Here is a 17,113-nt window from a genome sequence, read left to right as displayed (position 1 = left end):
TAAGTCTTTCCTTTGGGCAAAACTTAGGTATATCTATTGTCCACTCGTCAAGAATCACTTATGTAGGTCTAAAGTAATTTATGCAATTTTTCAGCTAGTCATGTTACCTTTAGGTATTCAATTCTAATCTGTCAAATTACATAAGTTACATTATCCTACCCAGTTTATAATTATTTGAAAGTGACTCTCCTTTGGGCTAGTCTCAATCTCCTAATTATAACTGCAATTGAGAATATTATCAAGCTTAATGTAATCCTTTTAACAATTCTTTTATGTAGTTTTATATTCATAAGTTTTACAAATCTAGGCCACTTTGGCAGCTACTAAATTAGTAAACCCTATGAATACGAAACTAACTAACAATATTCTCTATTCATTAATTTGAGTTATTTAATTATCATTAATTCAATCACTATTTAATGATTTCTAGAATTTTTTTTATGTGATTGCAATTACCAATATGATAATAATAATAACTCTAGACAAATATGAATATATAGATATATATATATATATATATATATATATATATAATATGACAATCATGAATATCTCATATAATGGTCAATAAGAATTACACCTAATATGAATTAACCACTTCAATATTTAATAGTTAATGTCATAAAATTATATCATGATATCAATTTTAGATCATGAAAATATATATATATAGATATTAATAATAAAGTGTACATAATCAGACAAGATAAAACCATAATTCTTTGACGTAATACAATCAAATATTTATTTAATAGACTGAATGATTCAACGAATTCTAAAATCACTTTTAATCTGATAATTTGTAATCAATTTTTGATGTACCAAGTCAACCAAAATTTTTGGCAAAATCAGTTGGATTGTGCAATGACTAAGTAACGGCCTAAGTCAAATTTTTGATCGTGGCTTGTTTTAAAAAAAAAAAACCTTGTCCAATTCTCTAATAAGCAGGCAAGGTTTTAACTTTAAATTTAACCAACCAACCTATGTGGCAGATAAGTAGACTATTATCATGCAAACTTTAAAGTCATGGCTATGTATATACTTATTGTAAAGGGTTATGGAGAGCATGTTAATAGCATAACAAAAATCAAAAAGGTGTGTTACACGTTTGATCAATACAAACAAATTGAGATAATATTTTAAAGTCAATACTTTTAATAAAACAAAGGTACCGTTTATTAATAACAGTATCATAAATATATTATTATTCCAAGGCGTATTGATTCACAAAACTAAAGCTCTGATACCACATGTAACCATAATAATAATGCAGAATTAAACTTAATAGGATCTTGAATTCAATACAACTCAAGAATAAAACGAACATACCTTTATCAGCCATTGAATTAGAGAAGTTGAGAAAATACCCCTAATAGTTGAACCTTGAATTCTTGGCTCACCTTCTTCTCTCTATCTCTCTTAATTAGGATAAAGTGATGGAAAAATACTCAGGATATAAAAGGGGAGTCACCCATCCTTATATAGAGGAGCGAAGAGGGCCAAATAAACTCTATCAGAAAAATTCGTAATCAATCAAGGTTTCCTTCTTATCTTAGAAGAATGATTATATTAAAATTCTAATTACTGAACTTTATATATACTATTGGCTTTATCTAATTGTAGAGTCCAAATAAAATAAAATATGTAAAAATATGTAGCCTATTGGGCCACACTAGAAAATAAATCCAACAGTTTGTACTAATTAAATGCATACCACAGGGCCATTTGAGAATAAATCTGTTCTATCTGCCCAATAAAGCAGCAAGAATCTGTTCCATCTGCCCAATAAAGCAGCTTTTTATTGATCGTTCTTTATGTTCGATCATGAACCATCCAATGACTTAGCATCATTCCTTCTGCCAAATATTTCTCTCAACTAACTAGGGCCAGACAATAGGGAAAACAATCTATACCATGTATGCAACATGCTACAGTAGGGAAGGATTGAGTCAATGTGCAAAATTTTCATATCTACCTCAAAAAATTGGGAAAAAGACTGAAAGATTTTATGATATAGTTTTGTATTTGTAGTCAAGTATCAAAAAGAGTAATGGTCTCAAAGAAGTCATCATTTTGACACGTAGTGTATGAAAAGAACACTAGTCCAATAGCATTCTCATATGTGATTATTGCTAAATTTTCTACTTAGACACCACTACCTTCAATCTTTATAAATATCAAGCCACACGGAAAAAACATAGTAATCCCTCTTGATGGGCTGTGTTTGTATGAAGCAACAGCCCGGATGTGAAAATCCAGCAAAGCTTGCAGCTCAGACACATTGTAAGATACATTTTCTTCATTATTTTTTCGACTTCAACCTTGTGACTCTGTTTTTCTGTCTCAAGTAAGATTATTCAAGACATTTTCTTGTCACTATTCCTTATTTTATGTGTTCTTACAGTTAATGTCACAGATATCAAAGCTTTGTATGAGCTGTTCAAGAAATTAAGCAGTTCTGTCATTGATGATGGTTTTATCAGCAAGGTAAATTCATCTCAACTATGTACCAAAATAAATAAACAAATCTGAACTATTAGATTAACTTATCATGGTGATGAACAACATGAGTTATCACGTTGATATCAGGTTGGTCTTGTTGAACAAGTTCACTACATTGTTATCCTAAACTGACATATAAATTCAAATCATTTCTCAAATCTAGACCTTCACATTTTCTTTTGGAGTTTGCAGGAAGAGTTTCAGCTAGGATTATTCAGAAATAGCAAGACGCAGTCTCTTTGTGCAGATAGGGTGAGCATCCAATTCTTAGTCTCTTTTTTCTTTTTTCTTTTGTTTTTTTTTTTGGAATATCAAAACTTTCTTTTCTACCATGTTGATAGATCTTCAATTTGTTCGACACCAAAAATGATGGGGTGATAGACTTTGGTGAGTTTGTGCGATCTTTGAGCATCTTCCACCCGGATGCACCTCACGCAGAAAAAGCTGCTTGTATGAAAATTTCTCATTTTATCTATGTTTGTGCATGTGCTTGCTTCTATTGACATACACAAAACGTTTTGTTAAAGCTTCAACATGGTGTCACAGTTGCATTTCAACTATATGATATATGGGAGACAGGCTTCATCGAGCGTGAGGAGGTAAAAATGAAAGTCGGGTACACATTGTTTGAGACCTCTTTTTTGTTCACATTTTTTAGCCTCTTTTACCATCTGACTGAACATCTTGAACTATTTTGGAGAAAGGTCAAGCAGATGATTTTGGCTCTACTAGAGGAGTCTGATTTGATCCTCTCTGATGACAATGTTGAAGCTATTATCGATAAGGTAAGGATTGCTTATGGTTATAAAGTTTACAAATTAGTGTGGTCATGCCAAGTTTTGAGCTTAACTTAAAGAGTTTATGCTTAAAGACATTCGAGGAAGCAGATTTGAAAGGGGATGGCAAGATTGATACGGAAGAGTGGAAGGACTTTGTTGCTCGGAATCCATCTTTATTGAAGAACATGACAATTCCATACTTGAAGTAATCTTTTTATCCCATCATATTTTTGTCGTTGTGAGTCAATAAGGTCTCATATGTTTGGTTGTGTTTTCGTTTTTGGTTTTCATTTTCTGAAGAATACAAAAAATAAAAACTGTTTAACAAATTGTTATCGAAAGGGAAAATTTTCTAAAAACAACCTACATTTGTCTCTGAAAATAAAAAATGAAACAACTTTTCTTTCTTTTTTTTCCCTAGAAAATGAAAACCGAAAACTAGAAATAAAACACACTTGGGAAACAAAAACACATATCTCTAATTATCGTATCATCTTAAAACTACATCATGGTGGGTAAAATATTCTACATTTTTACTATTCAAGTAGGAAATTTCAAAGAAGAAAAAAAGAGAGGACAAAATTTTGCTAGTTTGAAAATTCATATCCTTTCTATCTTATATCATGCAGTTGATCTTTATGAATTGATATAAATACACGGTGGCATTTCACTCGTGCAGGAGTATAACAACTGCATTTCCAAGCTTTGTGGTGAGATCGGACAATGAAGACGATACTAACGGCTTCCTTTCAAAAGAACAGACTTGAATTACCGTGAAAATGAAATGTGTAATCATCACTTGCCAATAGTTAACAATGTGGTAATGTTGCATCTATACAAATCTAAATGTTCCTAATCTGTCAATATGAGCTGATGCTGAAATCCAGAGTTTTTGAATTCTCTCTCTACTCATCTGGCTTTCTGAGCTATCATGTTCTGCAAGTTCATCGGATAGCAGATTTCTGTGTGCAATCCAGACCACACATTGTCTGCCAAGATTGCATTCACCGCATCCGTTGGATGGAATTGGTCCCACCATAAATGATTGGAAGCATTGCTGCAAGCCATCTCTGGCGAAATGCACATGATCCAACCCTTATACTTTCCTAATCCACAACAAGCATCTGTCGTAACATTGAAACCTGAATTCCCAACACAATATACTGTTTAGACATGATTGTACCCCAAATTTTATTTTAAAAATTAAAATAAAAAAAAAAAAAATGAGAGAAGGGTTTGATCTGTTATCACCATAACGGTCATTGTTCTTGATTATGTCCATGGATGCTTCAAACACGTCGCAGAAGATGATGTCAGCATCGATGAGCTCCTGAGAAAGCTCCTCAACAATGTATCTAAGGACAAAGTTGAGCTCCAGTATCATGTCGTTTATCATCTGGACACACTCTCCATTCTCACTTTGATAACTCCATAAGTAGTATGGAGCACAGCCAATTGGAGGCAGTCCCATTACCACTACTTTCCTCACATTTGCAGTGTACAAGTTCTTCATCATCATCAAAGGGAAAAAAAGGTATCAAAACGCGTTGCAGATAAAAAGAGGTATGGATGTGGTCAATGGATTAAGAGACTTGGCAACAATGTACTTTCTAAAATAGTGAGTTATCCTCTCCTCTTATTTTGAGAAAGATAAAGAGAGAAAAGAAAAGAAAAGAATTTTGAATTCTTGTTTTGAAAACTGTTTTCAAAAACTTGGGGAAAATATGCACCAAACACAATGGTGTCCTTTGGTAATATTTACGTTTTCAGTTTTCTGTTTATATTTATAAAAATTTTAAAAATTCAAATAAAAACTTGTTTAGTAAAATTTTTGATTTATAAATCAGTTGTCTCAGTTTATAAATTTGGCCAAAAAATGAAAACACAAAAAATGTGTTTTCGTTTTGAGTTTTTAGTTTTTTTTTTTTTTACCACCCAACACTAGCCACCAGCCGCCACTATTTTCTACCACCGTCTTCCACCACCACCACCCACCCCCCACCACCACCTGCCACCACCAGCCACTACCCACCTGCCACCCACTTGCCACCGCCGCCGCCACCACCACCACCACCCCCACCTGCCATCCACCCGTCACCACCCGCCACTACCATCCACCGCCCGCCACCACCACCCGCCACCTACTTGCCACCACCACTGACCACCCACCTGCCACCACCATCCACCACTAGCCACCTGCCACCCATCCCCCACCACCATCCCCTACCACCCACCCACCGACCACCACCACCCACCACCCACCACCCACTCGCTACCACCTACCACCCGCCACCGTCACCCACCCACCCACCACCTACCCGCCACCACCCGCCATCCGCCACCCACCTGCCACTACCACCCACCACCCGCCACCACCACCACCACCACCCACCACCCAACACCCGCCACCGTCACCCACCCACCACTCACCCGCCACCACCCGTCATCTGCCACCCACCTGCCACCACCACCCACCACCCGCCACCACCACCACCACCACCCACTCGCTACCACCTGCCACCGTCACCCACCCACCCACCTACCACCACCACCACCCGCCCACCACCACCCACTTGCCATCCCCACCTGCCACCACCACCACCCACCACCCACCATTGTCACCCACCCACCCACCCACCACCACCACCCAACCGCCACCACCCACCACCACCAACTACCCACCACCCACTGCCACCACTTTTCACCACCATCTTCCGCCGCCACTTGCCATCACTTGCTATTTCTCACTCTTTTTTATATTTTTAAATTTTTTTAAACATTTTGTCAATTACCAAACGCATTTGTAGTTTATGTTTTTCTAAAAATAAACAAAAACTAATTTATAAAATTTTTGTAAATATAAACTGAAAACATAAACGTTACCAAACACAATTTAGTTTTGTGTTTCTGTTTTCAAAATAATTTAGGAGAGAAGTGAAGAAAAAATATGAGTTATCCTCTCCTGACTTTCCGAAAGATAAAAGCAGAGAAAAGAAACTTTATATGAATTTGAATTCTTGTTTTGATAACTGTTTTCAAAAAACTTAGGAGCAACAAAGCACCAAATGGGCCTATCCTTTGAGAATTTCACCAAACTAGTCTTAAAAACTGTGATAGAAACATGTAGGCTAGTCACCTTGATCTCCTGCTTCACTGTGGTTGCTAGAAACTGGTTGAAACTCCATGGTAGATACAGAGATTGCACGTTGGATACATTACGGAGATAGTAATGTATGTAGTCATTGGTTCCGATTGAAATGTAAAATACTGAGTTTGAGATGAGTTTAGTTGCCGCGTCCTCGCCCACGTTCAGTGTAAACTGCTGAATGGTATCCGTAACCTGCTGAATTTGTTGCGTAAATGAGATGTGTTGACCCTGCAGAACATCAATCAAAAACCCAAAAAAAAAAAAAAAAAAGTTATGGATTTCAATTATGGTCTATTTGATTGCCAAGAAAATTGGGGGAAAAAGATTGAAACTTGGAAATCAAAGGAATTAGCGATACATTGAACATGACGAGTTTCAGATACCTTCTCTATTCTCTAAAATTATTATCATTTTCTCAGCATTTACGGAACAGAATTGATCAATGATGTTGTCAATTCACAAACAACACTATGTTTAATGCTACTTTCTGATTAAATAAACAACAAAAGTGGAAAATCTACCAATTCTGACCCACTTGAGAAAATGATTCCAGCACCGGCAGATGCATAATTCACTCCATGAATCATATCTTCGACACTACCGGTCTGCCCGAGATAACTCGGCACAAATGGAAGCCCAAGACGCTTAGCTGATCAAAGTAATCAAAAATATCAAAATTGATACAGCAACATCAATACATAGCAAACAAATGCCCATTCGGTTACCAAGAAAATGTAAAAATAAAAAAATTCAGAGCATAACCCAATCAAGAACTACAACCCAAGAAAACAATTCAACTGAAAACTCACTAACAAGAAAAATACCCGTTTGGTTTCCAAGAATATGTAGGGGGAAATCAAATACCCCAAGAAAACTACAACCTTCAGATCCTATGCTCAACCGATTTTAATAAATTCAATTCTTATAAAACAAACCCTCAAAAACCCATGATTCCCTTTCATTGTTTTTACAGTATCGTCTATTTTCCCAGAAACCAAACAGGAAATCAAGAAAGTGGGTATTACCAAGATAATCAACGGGGATTCTTCCATTGCAGAAACGTCCAGTGGGCTGGTGGGTATCGAAGTCTCGTCCGTAGGGAAGACGATCGGCACGGGCAAAAGTTCCAAGGAAATTGTTGGTGCCGCAGTCAACGGAAGAGTCTCCGATGACGAATAGGGCTGGAACTGGAAGAGAAGAAGTCGCTGTTGGGTATGTTAGGGGATGTCGTGATTGAGAAGGAGACATTGTTGGGCTTGTGAGATCGCCAATGAGGTCTGATTGGTAGCCATTGATGAGTTCTTGAGGGTATTGCAGAGCTCTTGGCTGAAGAAACAGGGCGGAGATGAAAACGAAGAGAGCGAAAATTACAGGGGAATTCATTGATAGTTTGAGGGATGAGAGAGAGAGATCAGTTGGCGGGTAAATGGAGGTTTGAATTAACCAAAACTCCGAAATGCCTTGGGCATCTCTAATTGGTGCATCAAATTTTTCATTTAAGAGTATCTCCAACAGTCAACCAAATTTTTCACCAAATTTGAGTTAAAAAAGATCTATTTTCTCATTTTGATATAGAGTGCTCCAATGGTGGGCATCAAAATAGGGGTCAACAAGTAAGGCATATTTTCTTTTTTTTTTTCTTTTTTTTACCTCTTTGAACCCTTTGACCTGTTTGAACCAAAATTTTTGTAAGGGAACCGGTGGACCGGTTGGTCAACCGGCTGGTCGACCAGTTGGTCTCCCTAACGGTCACGCACAGTGAAATAGTGAAAGCTGCTGCCTGTTCTCACTTTGATGAATTTTTTGTAAATTCTCAATTTGATACCGATTTGGTGCAACCGTTGAAGCACCAAACAGTGACTTTTTCACCAAAATTCAAATTTGATGTCCAGTTTGGTGAACTGTTGGAAATGGTCTAAGTAAAAATTTAAATAAAAATTCTAGTATTTGATATCAATAGTTTCAACGGAGGTTTTTGAAATTTTATCAAAATACTAGTCAACCGGGCAAACAACCAAGCAAATGTCCGACCGATCGATTGGCCAATATAAATTTTTCACAAATTTTTGTCTTGAGGTACTCATCCGGGGGTCGACCGGCCAGTATATTTTTTCACAAATTTTTATCTTGGAGTGGTCACCTGGGAAACATCTGGAGGGATGTCCTGGTAAAAATCAAATGATTATAAACAGTGATTTGAGCGAAAACACATTCACCATGCTTGGTTTCAGTTTTTCAAAAACTGTTTTCAGAAAATTTTACTCTCTTATTTTTCGTATTTTTTTGTTTTTACTGATCTTTCTAATATTTTAAGCAATTTTTTTTACTTTTTAGACATACCTAACATAAATATACCTAAAAAGTAAAAAATTTGTGAAAGAAACCTTTTAAAAATTCACTAAATATTAAAAATACAAAAAAAAATACGAGAATTCAATACATTTTTTGTATTTTTATGTATTTATTAATTTTTAAAAATATTTTTTCACAAATTTTTTATTTTTTGGATACATCTAAATAAGGTGCATCTAAAAAAGTAAAAAAAATATTTAAAATTTTAAAAAAATTCACTAAAAACAAAAAAACACGAAAACCAAAAAACTCAATTTTCAAAAAACTTAACTCAAAAAACTCAAACCAAACAACTTGATAAAAATAAATAAATAAATAAATTTAATACATATTTGATGAAACCGTTAGGATAGAAAATGCATCATTTTTCATCAAATTTGAGTTTGAGTAATTATTGGAGATGCCGTTTGATGCGTATGTATTAGGGTTTAGGTTTTTTTTTTCAGTTCCGATTCGTAGCTCAAAATTCGGAGGCTCGAATTTGGTTCAACACCAAAACGACATCGTTTTGGTGTCTTTTTTTTTCGCCATTTTCTGAAGCTGAAGAGGAAGAAAAATAAGAGAAGAAGAAAAATAAGAGAAGAAGAAGAAGAAAGAAGAAACATCAACAGCTGGGTTTCATCAACAATGCAAATAGATGATAATATGATAGTTCGGGCAATATATTTTATCATCAAGGCATGGGTAACTTTGTATATACAGATTCAGATCCCTCATCTTCTCTTCCCTCTCCCTCTTCTTCTCTTCCCTCTTCAGATTTGAATCTGTAAAACAATTATATTGCCCGAACAAACATCCAGATTCAAATCTACAGATTGTGTATATAAAACTAAAACAACTAGTTCACATCCAAAACAACTAAAATATATATATATATATATATATATATACAGATTCAGATCCAAATCCAAATCCAGATCCAGAACTAAAAAAAATATATACAGAACAGAACACCTTTTTTTCAGATTCATCATTATCAACAACTTTTTTTATTTATTTTTTTTCAGATCCAGAACAAGTAAAAAATAAATAAATATACAGAATAGATTCAGATTCAGATCCAGATCCAGAACTAAAAATAAATAAATAAATATACAAAAATATACATAACAGATTCTTCTCCTCCTCTCTCCCGCGCCATCACCGACCGCCATCACCGATCTTCCTTCTCTTCTCTCTTCCTCTTCTCTTCTCTCTCTCTCTCCCTTTCCCTCCTCTTCTCTTCCCTTTCTGTCTCTGTGTTCGAAAGAATAAAGGGGAAAGAATGAAAAGGAAAGGAATAAAGAAGAAAAAAAAAGAAGAAAAAAAAAAAAAAAAAAAAAAGACAGCCCAAAACGACGTCGTTTTGGGCTGTCGAGCCATTCGAGCCACAGTAATTTCGAGCTACCACTCATTTCTCTTTTTTTTTTTTGGATGGTAGGTTTAGGATTAGTGTGTTAAATTTGTGAATGGATCTAACAGTTAAGATAATTATTTTAAGTAATTTGACACATTTGAAACATTTTATAACAGTAATTGTGTTCTGTGAGTATTTTCAGGGCAAAAAAAACATTTATGGAGTAATAGTTACATCAATAATGCTATTTGGAAAGTTAGGTTTTGGGTTTTTTTTGTTTTTTTTTACTAAAAGACAAATTGGTTATAAAATCAAAAAAAACAAATTCAAACAAAATATCACATCAAATCCCATAATTATTTCACTTTTTCTCTCACAAACATCACATCCAACCACAAAAAAACCTCACTATCTGTGTAAGTGATTTCTTGACCACACTGCCCGCTTAGTAATCAACTGGAGAGCACCGGCAGAATAGATGGCTTCAGCTAACCTGTAACAGAAAGAAAAGGCTTCGGCGATGGTTCTTCCACCCGGGGGCACTCCGACGATCAAGTCAGTATATCTCTCAAAGATAATCAAGTGCTAAACTTATTGCTCAAAACATAAATTGCGTACCTTAGACCCACAAGGGTGCCTCTCTTTTATAGTTAACTCAGTCCAAGTCCTACTAGAAGTATGACTTCTATGGACTCCAATTCTGTGCTTACTTGGATTCCTCAAAAGATGAAGATAAACTCCCTAAGAGCTTTATCCTTATCTTGGCCAAGTCTCTTCTTTGTCCTAGGACTCTTGTCCCATATCCACTTATCTCGGACTCCGGTATTATCGCACATAACCTCGGCTACTCCGAGATAACCTCGGCATAACTACCACGACACGTGGCACCTCGGCTTACACGTCGGCGTCGCCTTGCCACGTGTTGGTTCTCTGAAAATATATCCCCACAACTGCCCCCTAGGTTCTATTACTTCGGTATCCTGAGGTGATGGAACCTATATCGATATTTCTTTCTGTATAATGGCTCAAAAAACTATTTAGCCGAGATCATTCATTTCAAGCCGACGTGTTCTCTTCGGAGAACAAGAACTCAAACGAACTCCCCCACGCGCATGAGCTGTCATGCATCACTTCTCAACCGTTCCCCTCACGTGCTTTATCTTCATTGGCCCGTGTCTGTGACGCGCTTGTAAGCTGTCTTTCATCCGTCTGCGCCGTCTGACGCATGCGTTCCTCCAGGCGCAATAAATGCCCTGTTTTGCCGCCGTTTTAAGTTTTTGATAAAACTTTTCTTTCCATCTTCATTTCTTCACTTTTGCACTCGATTTTCTGGCTCTCTCTCTCTAAACTTTCTCAAATCCGCCATTGCTCTAGCTCCAAGCTCTGTAACCGTCTTCATTCGTCCATTCCAGTGAAGCTTTCGCCGTTCCGTCGTGTCTGCAACCGTTGTCTTACCTCGGCGACTTTCATTCCGGCTTCATTTGTTTTGGTAAGCCTCTGCTCCTCTTATTCCCAATTTCTTCTATGTGCTTTCGTTTACTTGCTGTTATTATTGCTTTGTTCAAACCTTTGATTTGCTGAACTATTCATCTGGATGTGTCTGTTCCATGATTTCGCTCATATCTTGAACACTTGCACTGTTTCAACACTTTGCTTGCCACTGTTCTTGACCTTTTACTTCTATATTTCTTTCGCTTTTGAGAACCATACCTCTGTTCTTTGATTCTTAAACGTCATTCTTTGTTTCTTGTTTTCTGTTTTTCCTTTCTAGATCTGTGCCTTTGATCTTCATCTTCATAGTTCTTAGGCTTGGGATTTGTTTGTAGAACCTTCAATTTTTAGGGAAAACTGAAACAAGCCGTACCAATACTTACCTAGGTTTTTGCCGAGGTTCCAATAACCCTTTAAGAACATCTTCTCTTGGTAATCAAATTCCTTTACGCCGAAATTATGGGCATGTGGAGACATAGGGTAAATACCCCAACCAAACTCGAATACTTTAGGGAAGAGTTCTCCATTCCAACCGATGTTCACCTTAGGCTAGCTGTGGATGACGATTCCATTATGCCTACAGACAATACGGTGACTTTTCCTATTGTAGCCTTTACTGAATGTGGACTCCGGCTTCCACTTAATCCCCTTTTTCGCGAAGTTCTCCACTACTATAGGTTGAACCCCATGCAACTTACCATCAACTCCTATCAAGTGATTAATGGTATCATAACCCTAGCTGGGCAGGAGAACGTTAGAATCACCCTTGCCGATATACAGTATTGTTACACCATGTGCCCCCTTAACCTGAAGGAAAAAGGTTACGTCTATTACCTCAAGCCGAGGTCTACTGAATTCAAAATCGTAGCCGACCTTCCAAACTCCAACAAGGGGGCTGGAGATGATTATGTTATTGCTTCGGGAAATTGGGAGTTTGGTGCAGACGAGGACGCCCATCTCTACCCTCTTCCCCGATCAATAAAAGAGAGCAAGGGTAAGAGCCCAGTGTCAATACTTAGTTGTTTCTGTTCAAGTATTCAATACTTTCTGTTTCTAATGTCTGTTGTTTGTCTTGCAGATCTTCATCAGCCACCGAAAAGCTTCCGTCAATCCTACTTTCCAGGCGAAGGTTTAAAGAAACTCTTAGATCTTCCAATCCAAAAACGCAGAGCCCCCCTGGTATTAAACTTTATCCCGACGTACAAATCCACTATGCCCGACGTCCCGAAGAAGAAGAAGAAGAGTCTTTCTCCACCTTCTGCCACAACTCTTCCCACTGTTTCCACATCACGAGCAAACCAAGGATCCACTTCTGACCCAGCCGATCTGCCATTTACTTCAGCCCCATACTTAATCCCAATACCAGAAAGAAAACGTCGACGACGACTTGTCAAAACTGCTGAAATGGGTCGCCCCAAGATCTCCTAGCCGACCTCCCAGTTGATGCTGATGCTGAACCAACCCAATCCATGCCCCCACCAAAGCCAAAAAGAACAAAAAGGGCTCAGCCAAAGGCCAAAGTGACTCAGGTTGAATCTGAGGACACTTTGCCTATTTCCAAACTGGCTGAGAGTAAGAAGACTTCTTCTGCTCCTGCAAAAAGGTCTGCTGAAACCCAACCCTCTGAATCCACACAGTCAAAGAAGTCGAGGTCAGCCTCAGCTACTACCTCGAGGTCCAAGAAACCGGATGTCCCTTGGGCCCCCAGAATTACTTTGGAAGACAGGCCAATTATGTCTAGTGAAAGCGTCGACGACATTAATGTCGGCGTCGCCCGCAGCACCGCTCTTCTCCTTCCAGGGGACCTGGAGCGAAATGCTGAGTACAGTGAGTATGAGAACTACGCTTTAATGCTCCAGCACTCCGTTCAAGTAAGTGTTCCTGTTTTGAACTTTTGACTTTCTTTCTGTTTCATACTTAAAATATTTTCTAACACTTCTGTTTTCTTTCAGGCCATCCAGCATGCCCATTCGTTTTCAATGCAATCTTTTGAAAATCGGCAAAGATTGGCCGACATGAAGAGGGAGGTTTCTGCCCTGAAAAAGGAGAACAAAACTCTCGAATCAAAGATGAAAAAACTGGAGGACCAAGCTGAGGCCGCCGCCAAAGCCCAAAGTCTAGCCGAGGAAAAAGCCGAATCTGCCGAGGCCATAAAGAAGGTTGCTGAGGCCGAGAAGAGAGAGGCCGAGGTCAAAAAGGCCCAAGCCGAAAAGGAACTTCAAGAGGCCTTGTCTACTAAAGGCGCCGAAATCAAAGCGGCCGACGAAAAGGCCTATGCTCAAGGAATGGCTGATGTTACAGAAGAATACAAACTACAAGTTAGGTAAGCGTGCAACAGGGGCTTCTCCCTTGGTTGGATGGCCCTTGCAAAAAAACTCAATCTTCCAGATAATTCACCACTGCGCCAAACCGACGCTATTCCTCTTCCATTTCCTCCACCTCCACCTCCAAACCAAGCTGAAGATGAATCTGAGTCTGAATCTGAGGATGAGGATAAGGATGATGATGAGGCCTTGGTAAGGAAGCCCAAAGATGCTAGTGATGATCATGTCCTAGACTTGACTCATGAGGAGGATGAGGAGGTTATCAAAGAGACCACTCCTGAGCAAGCATCATCTGATGTTCCTCCAGTCGATAGAAGTCTTGATCAAACACTTGCCGAAATTGACGCCGAGTTGGCTACGGAAAAGATTGCCGAGGTATCTATTCAGGAGACTTCTGAGGTTCAGATCCAACCAGTTGATGATGTTGAAAAGTCTTAACTTTCATGTCTTTTCTCTTGCACCCTTGTACTTTGTTTTTTTTTTCTTTATCTTTTCTGAACAATGTAAGCTTTTGTATGGCCGACGTGCCTCCCAGTTTTGTAAATGTTAACTCAGCTTCCCTTTTCTGAATGCTTGAATCTTTTAATTTCCCTTGATTTGCTTCTGCATGGTTCTATACTTAGAATATTTTGCATGTCTTTCATACTTTGTGCAATCTTCTCGGGGTTACATACCTCGGGTATAATAACTACAAAATTTTTACTTCGGCAAGATACTGACCTGTAAACTTTTCATAAATTTCAACAAGTATATACTATTCAATGCTATCTTTGCAAACATTTCTCAATGTTTCAATCAAGTATTCAGACAGTGATCTTAGTCAAACCTGCTTGTAAATTGCTACAAATTTCAACAAGTGTTATCATATACTATAAACTTTTCTCAAGTTATAACAAGTGTTTAAACAACATACTTAGCTTTTACTTCAACCTGTAAATTGCTGCAAATTTCAACAGATGATCATATGTCGGCTTAACGTCATCTTGTAAATTGCTACAAATTTCAACAAGTGTTAAGCATCTTCTTCGGGTTAGCCAACTTGTAAATTTCTACAAGTGTTTAACCAATAACCTCGGCTTTACTTCGGCTTGTAAATTGCTACAAATTTCAATAAACGAAGAGAAACAGTAATCTCGGCTTAACTTCAACTTGTAAATTGCTACAAATTTCAACAAGTGAAGATAAGGAATCAGCTTAACTCCAACTTGTAAATTGCTACAAATTTCAACAAGCGAAGATAAGGAATAATATCGGCTTAACTTCAACTTGTAAATTGCTACAAATTTCAACAAGTGAAAATAAGGAATAATCTCAGCTTAACTTCAACTTGTAAATTGCTACAAATTTCAACAAGTGAAGATAAGGAATCAGCTTAACTCCAACTTGTAAATTGCTACAAATTTCAACAAGCGAAGATAAGGAATAATCTCGGCTTAACTTCAACTTGTAAATTGCTACAAATTTCAACAAGTGAAGAGAAACAGTAATCTCGGCTTAACTTCAACTTGTGAATTGCTACAAATTTCAACAAGTGAAGATAAGGAATCAGCTTAACTCCAACTTGTAAATTGCTACAAATTTCAACAAGCGAAGATAAGGAATAATCTCGGCTTAACTTCAACTTGTAAATTGCTACAAATTTCAACAAGTGAAGATAAGGAATCAGCTTAACTCCAACTTGTAAATTGCTAAAAATTTCAACAAGTGAATTAAGTGTCTCTGTCTTCTCTCTGCCCCCAATGTGAACCTGAGTTCTACTTGGGTTCTCATTATTCATGTCTCCAAAAACACCAATATGTAACTTTATCAATCATATGTGTTTAAAGAAAAGGGAAAAGATTTTATTGATGACATCGGTCAAAAATAATGCACATCTAATGATAGAAGAATTTCAAATTACAAGTGTTCCAAGGTCTTGGCAGTGCTTTGCCCTCGTTATCTTCAAGCCGATAAGCTCCATTGCCTAATACCGAAGTAATTCTGTAGGGTCCTTCCCAGTTTGGGCCAAGTTTGCCCTCTCTGGGATCCTTCTTGTTGTCGACGACTTTTCTCAAGACTAGGTCGCCGACTTGAAAATCTCTTGGATTAACCTTCTTGTTGTAAGCTCTGGCAAGCTGTTGTTGGTATACTGCGAGCTGAATTGCAGCTTTCTCTCTTCGTTCTTCTAAAAGATCCAGATCTCGGGCTAAGAGTATGTCATTGGTGCCATTCTCTACTCCCTGGGTTTTGATCCCTGGGATGCCGATCTCCAATGATCCCTGGGATGCCGATCTCCAATGGGATGACTGCTTCTGTGCCATAAGCCATGGCAAAGGGGGATTCCCCTGTTGATCTTCTCGGCGTAGTCCGATATGCCCAAAGTACGTTGGGCAACTCGTCTACCCACTTTCCTTTTGCTACCTGCAGCCTCTTCTTTATTCCATCCAAAATTACTTTGTTGGATGCTTCTGCTTGCCCATTACTTTGGGGAAAACTTGGTGTTGAAAAGTAATTCTTGATCTTGAATTTTGCACAAAAGTTCTTGATGAGTTTGTTGTCAAACTGTGTGCCGTTGTTGGCAACTATTGCTCTTGGAATCCCAAATCTGGTGATGATGTTTCTCCATATAAAGTTCTTGACGTCCACATCTCGAATTTTGGCAAGCGGTTCTGCCTCTATCCACTTCGTAAAGTAATATGTTGCTACCAGCAAGTACTTTCTCTACCCAGTTGCCTGGGGAAGTTGCCCGACAAGATCCATGCACCATTGAGCAAATGGCCAAGGGTTGGATACTGGGTTCAGGTCTGCAGCTGGCTGATGTATCAAAGGTGCAAACCTTTGGCATTGTTCACACTTCTTTACGTGGGCTTCAATATCCTTTTGCATATAGGGCCACCAATACCCCTGGGTAATGGCCCTGTGGGCTAATGATTTGCCCCCAACGTGGCTTCCATAAATCCCTTCATGAATCTCATACATAAAATCTTCAACCTGCAAAGGGTGTACGCACCTTAAAAGGGATCCAGTGAAGGACCTTCTGTAGAGATGGCCCTCTGTTGTCAGACTGAATCTGGCCGACTTCAATCTGATTTTATGTGCTTCCTTATGGTCTTCTGGCAGCTTTCTTTCTTTTAGGAATGCAATGATTGCATCCATCTAGCTTGGTCCCAAGTCCACGCACATTGCTTCTTGCTCGGTGCTC

General features: G+C 38.1%; 2 protein-coding genes across 7 annotated transcripts; one reads left to right on the top strand and one right to left on the bottom strand.

Annotated features, from left to right (window-relative positions):
- The first annotated feature begins 1,816 nt into the window (after positions 1-1,816).
- On the top strand, positions 1,817-4,145 carry LOC114283653 (calcineurin B-like protein 7). 6 transcript variants are annotated; one of them, XM_028226521.2, is made up of 8 exons: positions 1,817-2,283; positions 2,417-2,487; positions 2,695-2,754; positions 2,844-2,952; positions 3,049-3,101; positions 3,207-3,287; positions 3,374-3,486; positions 3,961-4,145. In XM_028226521.2, exons 1-8 carry the CDS (start codon positions 2,214-2,216, stop codon positions 4,046-4,048), a joined length of 645 nt encoding a protein of 214 aa, XP_028082322.2. In that variant the 5' UTR covers positions 1,817-2,213; the 3' UTR covers positions 4,049-4,145. The 6 variants fall into 6 exon arrangements, with proteins under 6 accessions (XP_028082322.2, XP_028082321.2, XP_028082320.2 ...); XM_028226520.2 differs by having other exon boundaries at positions 1,844-2,283; positions 2,405-2,487; positions 3,216-3,287; XM_028226519.2 differs by having other exon boundaries at positions 1,844-2,283; positions 2,405-2,487.
- Positions 3,864-7,913, bottom strand: LOC114283652 (SGNH hydrolase-type esterase superfamily protein). The gene is made up of 5 exons (XM_028226518.2): positions 7,455-7,913; positions 6,951-7,078; positions 6,418-6,657; positions 4,533-4,788; positions 3,864-4,423 (listed from the first exon to the last, which is right to left on the bottom strand). Exons 1-5 carry the CDS (start codon positions 7,810-7,812, stop codon positions 4,191-4,193), a joined length of 1,215 nt encoding a protein of 404 aa, XP_028082319.2. The 5' UTR covers positions 7,813-7,913; the 3' UTR covers positions 3,864-4,190.
- Positions 7,914-17,113: the final 9,200 nt, after the last annotated feature.

This window comes from Camellia sinensis, chromosome 11, assembly GCF_055761805.1.
Source record: "Camellia sinensis isolate YWXY chromosome 11, ASM5576180v1, whole genome shotgun sequence".
Lineage (NCBI taxonomy): Eukaryota > Viridiplantae > Streptophyta > Magnoliopsida > Ericales > Theaceae > Camellia > Camellia sinensis.
This window is presented reverse-complemented; position numbering and strand designations above follow the sequence as displayed.